At 41.0% G+C, this 12,522-nt stretch overlaps 1 protein-coding gene across 5 annotated transcripts in view; it reads left to right on the forward strand.

The window, feature by feature from the left end:
* ARHGEF6 (Rac/Cdc42 guanine nucleotide exchange factor 6) overlaps positions 1–12,522 on the forward strand; it is a 103,906-nt gene that overhangs the window by 37,528 nt on the left and 53,856 nt on the right. For all 5 annotated transcript variants that reach the window (XM_040999425.1, XM_040999424.1, XM_040999422.1 and 2 more), the window contains exon 5: positions 474–675. In XM_040999425.1, coding sequence (XP_040855359.1) covers positions 474–675 — 202 coding nt within the window. The remainder of the gene's footprint in view (positions 1–473; positions 676–12,522) is intronic.

Raw genomic sequence — 12,522 nt, forward strand, 5'->3', positions numbered from 1 at the left:
CTAGCAATAGGATATCTGTGCATTTGGCTGAGTTTTAGTCAATGTAAGGTCTTCTTAATTCGCTAATTAATTGGGAGATAGGAGACAGATTTTATGAGAACAAGTTAGTACCTAATCTTGATTATATAATTATGTGGATGATATTTGTATGTTTGGTGGCGTAATCCATCACACTGCTTTGTTACCTGATCCTTGTAAGTAAGCAGTTTCAGATGATTGGTGGGAGTGGAGGGAAGTGAAAGCTGTGGCATCTTCCAAAGTCCAGGTTGTCCCAAATGTGAAAGTTTGCATTTAGTTTCTAGGGCTATTATTGCCCTCTGAGGCCCATTCATGGATTCCAAAGGTACAAATTCAATACCTCGCTGTGTCTTGAGTTATCTCCTTAGTTACCCCATTTTGTATGTCTAAATCATTGTTTAAACCCTATGTCGTCTACAGGAGTGCTTAATGTGTTGTGGCTTTCGGTTCTCTAGGAGATGACAGAAAATGGAAGTCACCAGTTGATAGTAAAGGCAAGATTCAATTTTAAGCAGACAAATGAAGATGAGCTGTCAGTCTGTAAAGGGGACATCATTTATGTCACTCGGGTTGAAGAAGGAGGCTGGTGGGAAGGCACATTAAATGGAAGAACGGGCTGGTTTCCTAGTAATTATGTCCGAGAAATCAAATCCAGTGGTAAGTGACACTTTTAAAGGCTTTTAAAAATGTGACTTCTGGAGTTTCTTGTTATTTTTAATAAAAATCTAGTAATTTTAATCGGTTAACAGATAGTATTTGTATGTGCATATGTCAAAAGTAAGAGTAGAACAGAACTGGGGGAATCTGTGATTAGATACTTTGAAACAAAGTTGTATTTAGAGAACATCAGTCCAGGCAGCAAAATGCTAAAAAGGAAAAGGAATTCAGACAACTGCTCCACCTTCAATATGTCCCTTTCTGTCTGTGAATGCCACCCCATGTAATACAGTGTGGAGTCCTTCCTGTTACTCTGACAATCACCATGGCAGAATACAATAATAAGCCAGGCCCGGTATAAACTTCCTTTTATAGACCTAAGCCCTTTAAGCAGGCCCCAAACTAAATGTCTCAGAGATGTGTGCGAAAGACCCCACTCACAGGGCAGCAGGAAACCACCTGACCACTTGGATTGCCAACAAGATACCACTTAGCTGCTTGCACTTTTTCTTAATATTGTCCAGAAAATGAATTGTTTTTCGGTAGTTTTTCTTACAGGGTTTTTCTTTTTTGAGTGGTGGGAGGGCAGGTGGAGAGGAACTTGTTTGCCCTTTATGAAAGGATGTAGTTTCTGTTTACATAAAAAAAATCCCTCAAACCCCAACACATCAAATAAAGCACACAGTACGGATAAGCTAGTGTTCAGTTATTCACATTCTTACATGTCTCCACTTTTCAGAAGTATTTTCCCAAGGCTCCCTTGAGTGGTTAGCCCCTTAGTGTTAGAGGGTTAGGTGATTTCTTTTCTAGTTGTCTTCGTTGCTTTTTGAATACCACAAAATTGATAGTACCACTGAATAAAATTATAAGCTCTCTGTAAATAAAAGGAAGCACTATGGAAATTTATAGAGTAGATAATAGAAATTTCTCTTTTTTTGCTCCTTCCCATGAGATAACCAGTGTTAGCAACTACTAAAATTTAGCTAGCAGACTTTTCTGTGTTCTTTGTTGGGTTAAGGAGGACATTTCCTTTCACAGGATGTGTGTACTAACAGGTTTATGATTATGTGCGCATGTGCAGATCTCTTAGCAGGTTTAATTACTGGGAAACTAAAAGTTTCTGTTAAATCCTGAAATATTTTCACAGGCCATGCCTGGAATTTCCTTGGTTTTGACGATTTTCACAGCTGACTTCCCCCTTGCTAAATCTTTCAATTGATGTAACTCAGTTGTCAGGATCCCCAAACAATTGCTCACTTTTGTTCTAATATTGTTCCCTGATTGAGTGTCATCCTCTGCAAAATTAAAAGTAGAAGCTCTTGCTACCTTGTCTGGGAATTCCAAGCAGTGCTGACGGAATGTGGCAAGTGGACACTGTGTCCTCACTTTGGCACCATTCACGGTGATGTTGTTTTTGTGTTGTCTTGTACTACAATCTATCTATTCCCTTATAGATTGTTTTAAAGTTTTTATCCTAGTCTTTGGGCTCTTCCTTCTGAGTTTCTCCTACCAAAGAACTTTAGAATGCTCATGGGAAAATGAAATTTAAAAAATGAGGGTTTTGGTGTAGAAAATAAGAATCATTTTTTTTATTATAATACATATTCCTATGAATGTTCTGAAGACTCTATTTGAAGATTTCAGTTTTAAATTTTTATACCAAAATAATTATCATTTAAGTCCAATTTCTATGAACGTTTTCAAGTGTCTTCATAGATTCTTTTTGGTTTAAGAATCGGGTTAGGAAAGACATGATGATCTCTGGCTCTGATTTGAACATCTGGGTAACCCCTAGAAGCAGTCTACCTAAGTTTCAAAGATAGAATGAAGCTGGTGGAGCCAGGAAGCATGCTATTCAGAGAAACCCTGGGATTAAAAAGTATGTAGAACAACATTTCTCTCATCCTTTTTTCTTTTTTTGTAATAGCTTCCTAATTGGCATTTCTACTCTTGTTCTTCTCATTCCCATAATCCAATTACATGTGGTAGCTAAAGCGATTCTTTCAAAATGTAACTTCAATCTTTAAATATAAAGGCCAACGTCATCATAATAGCCTACTGGGCCCTGCAAGAGCCAGCCTCTTCTCTGAGTTCTGTCCCTTCACTCCAGCCATACAGACAGACCTCTTGGCTGCCTGTACTAGGCTCACTGCCTCATTTGCATAGTATCTGGACCACTCTCCCCATAGTATCAGTATTGCCAGTTCAGTCACTTCCTTCAAGTCATCCTTATCCTTGTCTGTATCATTGTGGGGACTTTTCTGTTCACCCAAGAAAAAATTGAACCCTTTTCCCACTGCTCCATCCCTGTTTGCTTTATTTTTAATTTATCATTCTTCTCCATCTAACACTTATTTAATTTATTGTCTGTATTGTACCCTTAACATGCAAACACCACCAGGGCAGATTTTTTTTCCCCTGTTTTGTTTGTGCTCAGTAAATATTTGCAAAGTGCATATTGTGGAATAGATAACTAAATTCTGTTCAACTTGTTCGTTGAGTGCCTCTTGGGCACTTTGGTGGGGGATGTCTCAGAGATTTTTCCCCAAGGACCTTCAAATCTACTAGTCAAGATGGGTTTGGGCATAACCAACTGCAACAGAATAAAATGCACTGAGTAAGATACTGTTAGGTCCGCAAACAAACATTTCAGTCCATAATAATCTAAGGGGAAAATATTTGAATTGAGTTTTGAAGCATAGAAAAAGCTTGGACTGGTGGAAGAGGTTAGAGGAAGTTAATGTAAAGTTAAAGCATGGATGTAGGAAACCATGGAGTGGATGGTAAGGTGATTTGAGCTGAGAATCTGGTGCATGAGGAGAATGGGGTGGCCTTGAGCTGCTGCTCCATAAAGAAGGTGTCAATGGAAACTTTTTAGCAGGGGATAGTATGTAGTTATAGTGCTCCTGTGGGGATTGGATTTCGGGGACATGGAGGAAATAACCAACAAGGACATAAGGAAACCAGTAGAAGTACCTGCTGAGTTCTAGGATTGTGGTGTGAACTGCTCTGGTGATAATGAGGTAGAATAGAATCAGTTAGATACAGGAAACATTGTTGAAATAGAATAAGAAAACCGTTTGTTACCATTGGTTGTGAGCATAAAGGAAGAGGTGTGGATAACTCTAAGCTCTAGGTGGTACACCTTGATGGTGAGCTGTTAAGAGCTGACGGAGAAACCCACCCAGCCATTCTGTGGTGGTTAAATTCCTGTGATTAGGATATCAGTCTGTGTCTTGATAGCAGCTAGCGTGCTGAGGCACGGAAGTATGACTTGGTGTATCCTCACAGTTCTTTGATGGAAGAAACCATTGGGATAAAATGGTGCTATGAAAAAGTAACAGGGAGCCCAGGAGACACTGATTGAACTTTGTGTATCTTTCTGTCTGTACAGTGCTTAGCATGGTGGTAATATGGACGTATGTGCTAGATTTTATTAAAAGACAAGATAGGAGGAGGAGGAGGGGAGGAAAGAGAAGGAGAAAGGGTTTGTGTGTTAGGAGGGGCAATTGTGCCAAACATCATGAATTGTTTAGAAATTGATAAATGAAGGTGTGCTGGGTCATTGTTCTGAAGGTTTCCAGCAAGTAGTTGGCAGTATAGCTATAGCACAAACAGAGGGAACAAGTAGAGATGAATTAGACAACTGATAGTGCAAGATGCTGCATAATGAGGTGCAAAATATGTAACAAATCATCACTGCTCAGAGGCAGAATACATTGGGGCTGAAGAGGCTGAGGGAGGCATCCTCTCTGGTTGCTGAATACTCAAAGACTAGAGGCTACAGATAGGGTCAGAAGAGAGGGGAAGACAAGCCAAGTTACACTGATTAGCAGAGAAAACAAATGTAAAAAAACACGAAGAGGGGGCTGAGAAGAGAGAGCTTGAGGGACCCTGATGAAAAAACATCTTGTTAAGAAAGTTTGTGTGGAAAAACCTTTGTTAATTTGAATTTTTTCCCATTCCCATTCTTGCCAACACCACAAAGTAAGTAAGCCTGAACGTATCTAGGATGATGCTGAGGGACATTATAAATTCAATGCTGTTTTGTATTATGTTTGGGACAGAAAATATTTGTCAGGTTTTGTTTGTTTATTTGTTTGTTTTTGTGTTTTTTTTTTTGGTCTTGGAATCACATTGTTTACTTGGAGAACTAAGAATAGTCTGTTGAGGATATCGGCTATACCGGGAGAATAAATGAGGAGACTGATGAGCTGAGTAATTGAAAGGATATCCTAGAAGTAAGAACATTTGTGGGGTAAAACACAAATTGTTTTTGATCTTGAGTTCCAAACCCACCAATAGCACGTTGATAAGATAATGCCTTCTTTTTTTTCTCCACACTAATATCATTTCCACCCCCCCCCACCCCGTATCTGGGATCAGGGGAGAAACAAAGAAAGAGACCCCACCCAGCCTCGCACCTATTCCAGGTCCCCGATGTGGGGCATGCTCCGAAGGTCCTGCTCATGCAGTTGTGATAGTTCAACTGTTCTGAATTGCTGCCAATCTTGCCATTCCAGGCATGATGAAACCTACTCAGAATCCACTGACTGACATAGTCTCTTCATGGTTGGGGTTCTGAGATCAGCAGTTCGGTTGGTGGGATCTCCAAAGAAACTTCATCTGAGGTGATCCCAGGCCCTGTGTCTATGTGTGCTTGCCGGTACCTGGTCCGGCACAATCTGTTGCCCTAATCAGCTTCACCACTAGGCTAGTGACCACTCCCTACACATCCTTTCACCATCTCTTAAAAACAAAGCAAACAAGCTCCGAGTGTACTGCTCACCCCATAGACTGCCGTGCCTTGGGAGTACTCTGCAGTTTTCTTCGTTCTGCTTCTCATTGACTAGAATACTTTGTGCTCTGGTGGATTTGTCCTTGGGAACTATCATTTAAAATTTTGAATTCCAAAGTAGCTCTTGTATGGATATAATTATAGCCCAGACCCCGGGGACCACTTCTTCCCACACATAGAGAGGAGGCAGATTAGAGGAGGAAGTAAACATAAAGAATGACTCATGTGATGTGATAGCAAGTTAACAAATGAAGTGCTTGAGAATCTTTCTCACATACACACACACATACCACTTAGAGTGGGTTTTTGTGACCATGATGATTGAAATCGTTTATCAAAGCAAATGAATGAACTTAGGCATTGATGATACCATGATACCATTATTATCTTCTGTGCGTCGTTACAACTGATCTTTTATTGTGAGAGAAAAGAAACACTAATTTGAACAAACATATGTCTTTTCCAAGATCTTGTTTTATGAAAACTACATATAGCAATAACAGTGATTATATTTACTAGATTATATTTACTTTTGCATATTTATTTAATATGCAAAAGGTCTTTACTCCTTTATTTAATTTGAGTCAGATATAATTTTCAGCCCTCTTAAGAATCATTGTTAGCCTGTAAACAACAGTGTTAATCCACTGACGTGTTATTTATAAATGAGAGTAATTTTTGCCAATACATTGATAACAAAGCATGTAACATCTCCTTACATTTTTAATGTTTTTTTGCAGACATATAAAATTATGCACATTTTTAGGGTGCTGTGTGGTGTTTATGCATGTATACATAGCATAGTGTCTAGTCAAGCATTTAATATCATTTTTGGTGAAAACATCCCAAATTCAGTCTTCCGGGGTTTTTAAAAAGAGAAATATGCAGTTCTTTGACATTGTAGCCAGTCTACTCTGTGACAGATCCTCAGGGCTTCTTACTCTCCTCCAGCTGTATCTTAGTACCCATTAATCAACAGTTCCCCCATTCATCTTTCCTCCCTCCCTAGCCTCTGGTAACCTCTATCATGCTTTGAATTTCTGTGAGCATTACTATTTTTTCTAGACTCCATGTATGGGGATATCTCTGTTTTATTTTTATCTTTGCTCTGTTACCTAGAAAGGATAAGGGCTTTGTTAGGATTTTGCATTGAATTTTCTCCTGTCAAAATTTCCATGCTAGGAAAAATATTAAGGTGAGTATGATTGGAACAGATATTTTAAGCAGGTATTTTAACAGATATTTTAATTCTGTTATCTCAAACTGCTTCCTTTTAAGGGATCATTAAATTTTTCTTCTAAAGCTTATTAGCAGGTAAATATAGGTAACACTTGAAAGGATTATTAGGTCCTTGGTTAACCAGATTTATATTAAGGTGGGTTAAGCAATCACTCTTCCTGCTCATTAGCTATGTAGTCCCAAACTAGGATTGAACTTTATATTTAGACTTCCTGTTTTAATCCCCCGGGGTGTATCACATAGGTGTTTTGTGTCCAGAAAAACTGTCACTGGATTTCTTTTTGTTCTATCACCACCAGCAGGTAATAGAAATCTGTACATCAGCAGGGAAAAATATTAATTGGAAAGAGATTTTATTAAAAAGGTTTATTTTTTATTGGGAAGCCAGATTTACAGAAAGGAGAGACAGAGAGGAAAATCTTCCATTTGCTGGTTCAATCTCCAAGTGACAGAACTGGCTGGAGCTAAGCTGATCCAAAGCCAGGAGCCAGTTGCCAGGAGCTTTTTCCAGGTCTCCCACATGGGTGCCTGGTCCCAAGACTTTGGGCTGTCCTCTGCTGCTTTCCTAGGCAACAATCAGGGAGCTGGAAGGGAAATGGAGCAGCCAGGACACGAACCAGTGCACATATGGGATCCTGTTGTGTGCAAGGCAAGGACTTGAGCCCCAAGGACTTGAGCAAGGCTGAGCCGTAACTGGAAAGGGAATTTTACACTAGGGTTTTCTTGTTGTTTAAGACATATTCTACCAAACAACCTACTTGAATTCTTCACTGTATCAACACACGTTTCCACCCCCCCCCCACTGGTTTGATTGAATTAGCTGATCATTTTTTTCCCCCTCTTACAACTACCATGTAAATGATTGTTTTCATATTAGTTAGGATTACATTTCTTTGAACTACCTCCAGGAATTGGATTTGTATCCTCTGAATGACCACGTCTTTATTTCTTCTGTGTAGGTTGCCAAGACAGATCTCAGGGAAAACTTCACAGGATGGGAGTAAGCCATGATAGGAGCATGGTTAGGGACACTGGGGGACCAAGGAGCCAGAAGACTGTCACTGAGGTCATAGTGAAGGCTTTTTCCCCTCTGCGTCACCCCTTGCCACCCACACACCCCTTCGTTTTTCTTTCCTCCACCAGTTGTCTGCAAGGGCTACTTTCCCCCCAAGCTCTTTCAATGCTCTTGCTTCTCATTGCTGATCTGGCATCCCAGCCCAAGCCTGCAGAGAAGAGCCGAACTTTCAGCTCTGTGCTGCTGAGAACACACAAGGACACTTCGAAGAGTTCATGGAAAATGGAATTAAAAGGTGTTCATTTTGGCATAAAAGTTTTGAAGTTCATAAGTAGTTTTTTTGTTTGTTTTTCGTACTACACATTGTCTATTAACTTTGTGAAGCACTCTGCCTTGTTCCTGAGTTGAGGGGGAAACATCATGCATTCAGTCTTTTACTACTTGTAAATTGCTGGCTGTAGGTTGGTAGATGCTCTTTATTGAGTTTAAGAAGTTCCTCTTTCCTGTTAACTTTGTTTTCTTGGCGGTTCTTTTTCTTGAATGAATGTTGATTTTTGTCAAGCACTTTTTCTGGTATTGTCCTGCGATTTTTGCTTTTAGATTGTTAAGATCATGAATTATATTGATTGATTTTAACCAACCTTGCATCTCTAAAATGAAGCTGACAGCACACAATTAAAAAAATATGTATTGCTGAATTCTACTTGTTAATATTTTTACAAAAATTTTCTCTACTTTTCATTCATGAGCACTATTTCTCTGCCGGGTTTTTGTTTTCTTTTGGTAGTTTGGTATCTGTGTGTCATAATCTCATAAAATAAGTTGGGAAATGAATTCTTCCTCTTTTCTTTTTTGCTTTATTTTTGACAATCTTTACATAGTTGATAGGGCTTCTCTTATTTTCTGTATGATATTGTATAGAATTATTTTCATTCTGCCTTAACAATGTTGCTATAGTTTTCCAATGAAATCATGTGAGCCCGAAGAACTCTTTTTCCAGAGTTTTACATTTACAAGCTCAGTTTCTTTAATAATAAGGCTACTCAGCTGATCTGTTCAGCACTGGGTGAGTTGTGATAGTTTCTGATTTCTGAGGACTTGGCATCCTTCACATCCAGCTTTCAAATTCATGAGTATTCATAGTTACAGTTTGAGTATGACATCACAAGTGGAAAACCCCTCCCCTGACCTCTGGCAGTATGTCACAGTCAAAACACTTGTGCACTAAAAATACTGTGTAAAATTCTCTTCAGTCTGTGTGTATAATATGTATATGAAACATAAGTTAATTTCATTTGTAGAGTTAGGTTCTATCCTCCACCTGTTTCATCGTTTATACACAAATCTTACCAAATGCAAAAAAGTGCAATCTGAGACATTCAAAATCCCAGATATTTCAGAGAAGCTATATTTAAACTTGTTCTCCTTTATTACCCTTGTGATAACTCCAGGATTTGAAGCAATAACTCCTGTTTCATTTCAGATATTGGTAATCTGTCCTATCTCTTATTTTCTCTACCCTCTTGCTAGAAATTTGTCAGTTTCATTGATTTGCTTCAAGGTATTAGTTCTCTTTGCATCATGTCCAGTCATGCAGGGATCTCTCAGGCAGCCACATCTTCGTTTATAATTCAAACTTCTCCATCCTACTTTACATAGTTAACATTTTGTTTCAGTTGCAATTAGCCATTCCTGTGGTGTTTCCTTCCCTCTTCTATGTCCTGGCAGACATTCCATTCTGTTTAGTCATCCTCTTGGCCTTTTGAAAGGTGATCACATTTTGCTGACATCTCTCGAAACTTAGTTTAAAAAAATTTATTTATCTATTCATTTAATCAAGATTAGTTAATGCACAATTACAGAAAATAACCATTATAGCAGGAAGCATTATATCTGCATTGTAGGAAAGGTGCCTGATTTGTAAAAAAAACCCTAAAACTATTTGATAACTGTCACATTTAAATGTGTCTAGGAGTACAATGCCATAGTGTCTCTCTGTCTCTCCTCCTCTGTGTATATCTGACTTTACAATAAAAATAAATAAATCTTTGAAAAAATGCTTCCTATAAGATTGTACTCCGTTGTTTCCCAAATACTGGGTCATGATAGAATGCCCTCGTGTGGATCCATCCAGCTTGCACACAACTGTTGTCAGGGAAGACACTTCTAAATGTTAATCTGAATGATGGCTAGTTCTGGGCAATGGTGTAACTGTTGGTTTTTATTTTTTATATTTTGGATTTTTTAGACTGGGAATGTTTCAGATTTATAGCTTAAAATGTTATTTAAGAAAAGACACCAGGTCTGATGATATGTTATGATTTAGTTATTATATATTTCACCATACTTCCAAAAGGGTTAAAGCATTATGTAATATGGTAAGATACAACTGAAATACAAAACAAGATGAAGCATCAGGCAAAGAGGCAAATGCAATGGGAGGGAAGTTGTGTGGTGACACTGCCAAACATTTATCAAGCCTATCTCATATTTTTATTGTTTTTTTTTCTTTTAAGAAAAAAAAGTCCTAGATTGTGTTTAGTTATGAGTCTAATAGGTAAGATTTGGTTTGTAAAACAAAGTCAACATTTTAGAATGTTATATTTCTAACATTATTTACGTAGTTGAGAGGGATGCACCCCATGTGAGTCTCTCATTAGAGTGGGGAGGATTGAGGTGTGGAGTAAGATGGGTAGGGCAAATGCTTCATTTTTTTTCCTTTTGTGTCTACGGGGAGAGGAGGGGAAGGAGGCACTCCTTGCTGTCAAACTACATCAGCACCTGGGGATGGAGGATGATCATTTGATGATGCCTGAGAGACCCTAATGTGGGGAAGAGTGTTCTGAGGGTGTTACAGGAGTTTGTTTTTTAGCTGACGAGCTTGAGTGGTTTCGATAGCTCTGAGACATTGTTGGCTTTATTACATTAGGGCTGAGAAAAATCTTCCCAAGGTCTATTGGCTAACCAGGACCGTGTTAGTGCATCTACAGACCCAGACACTTGCTACAAAGCTTGACCAGGAGGATTCTGCTGGTCCAACCTGTTCTGCTTTCCATCCTCTGATGAGGCAGTTCTTGTCCCCTACTAGACTAGATGAGCTGGCCACCGCATGCCCTATGTACATCTGTGTGTGTTGTTCACTGCACGGGCTTCAGGTATGAAGCAGCACAGTTCTAGCACATGCACTCCAAGGTCACACCACATATCCTGTGATTTTCCTTGTGGCCAGGGTCTGCGTCCAATCATCTAGTTGCAGAGTCCTCCAAGAACCCTCATCTGGGGTGACCTCAGGCTTGACTCTTGTGTGTGCCAGCCATTGCCGTGTCACTTACACCAGCCAATGCACATGCCAGTGGATGCAGCTGCCTGGTCAGTTCTACCCAAGCCCCATCTATTACATGAACTGATGGGTATGTGGCCTAGCTCAACCCAGCCTGCCACAAGCTCAGTCTTTACACACACCAGTGGGTGCCATGGCCTAGTCAGTGTGACCCCCCCAAACTCCCACCAACCCAACTCCACCCCTGATTTTTGCATGAGCTGGCATGTGGTGTGGCCTAGCCTGGCCTAGCCCATATCCCTTCGAGCTCTCATGTACACCTGTGGGTGCTGCAGCTCAGTTCAGCCTGCCCCACCCCCAGACCCAGTCCATATGCTTGCCAGTGGGTCCTGCTGCCCTGACAAGCCCAGTCCACCCCTAGCCATGGCTCTTGTGCTCACTAATATGAGCAGACCAACAGAGGGGAGCCCACAGTTTACCTACCAGATATGCTCCCAGACCTGAGTTTTACAGATGCCAGTGGGTACTGCAGCTCAGTCTGAAATGGTCCTCCCCCAGTCTCAGCATTCACCAGCAGGTGCTACAGCCTGGCTCAGCCTGGCTCACCCCAGCCCTCATGTGAGCTGTCAGGTATTTGGGCCCAACCTGGACTGGCCTACATTCCATCCTGGCTCTTGGTGTTTCAGTATATGCTGTGTTCTGACCCAGCCTGGCCCATACCTAGACCTGGTTCACTTACACCAACAAATCATGTGGTCTGGGTCTGGGGACAGGCCAAACTGGGGTAGGCTCCATCACCCACTGGCACTCATAAGAGCCAGAATGGGTGTAGGACAGGCTGCGTTAGACTGCGTTATCCACTAAGTCACATGAGAACTGGGTCTGAGTATGGGCCAAGCTGAGTTAGGCTGTAGCATCCACTGGGAAAAGCTAGAACAGGTGTGGGTCAGTTGGGGTGGGCCACAGTGTCTACCAGTGCATACCTGAACTACAGGCCAGCCATGACAGGCTGGGACACAGCACATGCCAGCACATGTGAGATCTAATGATAGGAGTGGGCCTGGTAGGAGAACTTGAGGAACTCCCTGCTAGGCTGCAGCTCCTGTTGGTGAGCTCGAAAGCCAGGTCTTGGGGCATGGCAGGCCACACTAAGCTGCAGGATGCTATGTATTGCAGTCTTGCCCAGCATGGTTTACACCCAACCCTCTCTCTTGCACTCAACAATGGGACCCAGAGCCCAGTTGGGGGAGTCCCCAGAGTTCTTCTAACAGGCCTGTTCCCAGTCCTAGATATTATGCATGTTGGTGCATCAACCCAGCTTAGCATGGCCCACCCAGTCTGTGCTCTTGCCGGCATGTGTTGCAGCCTAGTCCAACCAGGCAAGGTGCATACCCTGTCCTGGCTCTTATGCAGACCAGCAGATGCTGCAGTTGGCCTAGTCTGAGCTGCTTCCAGACCTGGCCCACAAAAAATGCTGACAAGTACTGCACCCTGACATGGCCTGGCTCACCCCCA

Source organism: Ochotona curzoniae, unplaced genomic scaffold (assembly GCF_017591425.1).
Source record: "Ochotona curzoniae isolate NIBS_2020 unplaced genomic scaffold, NIBS_Ocur_1.0 scaffold_1852, whole genome shotgun sequence".
NCBI classification, from domain to species: Eukaryota; Metazoa; Chordata; class Mammalia; order Lagomorpha; family Ochotonidae; genus Ochotona; species Ochotona curzoniae.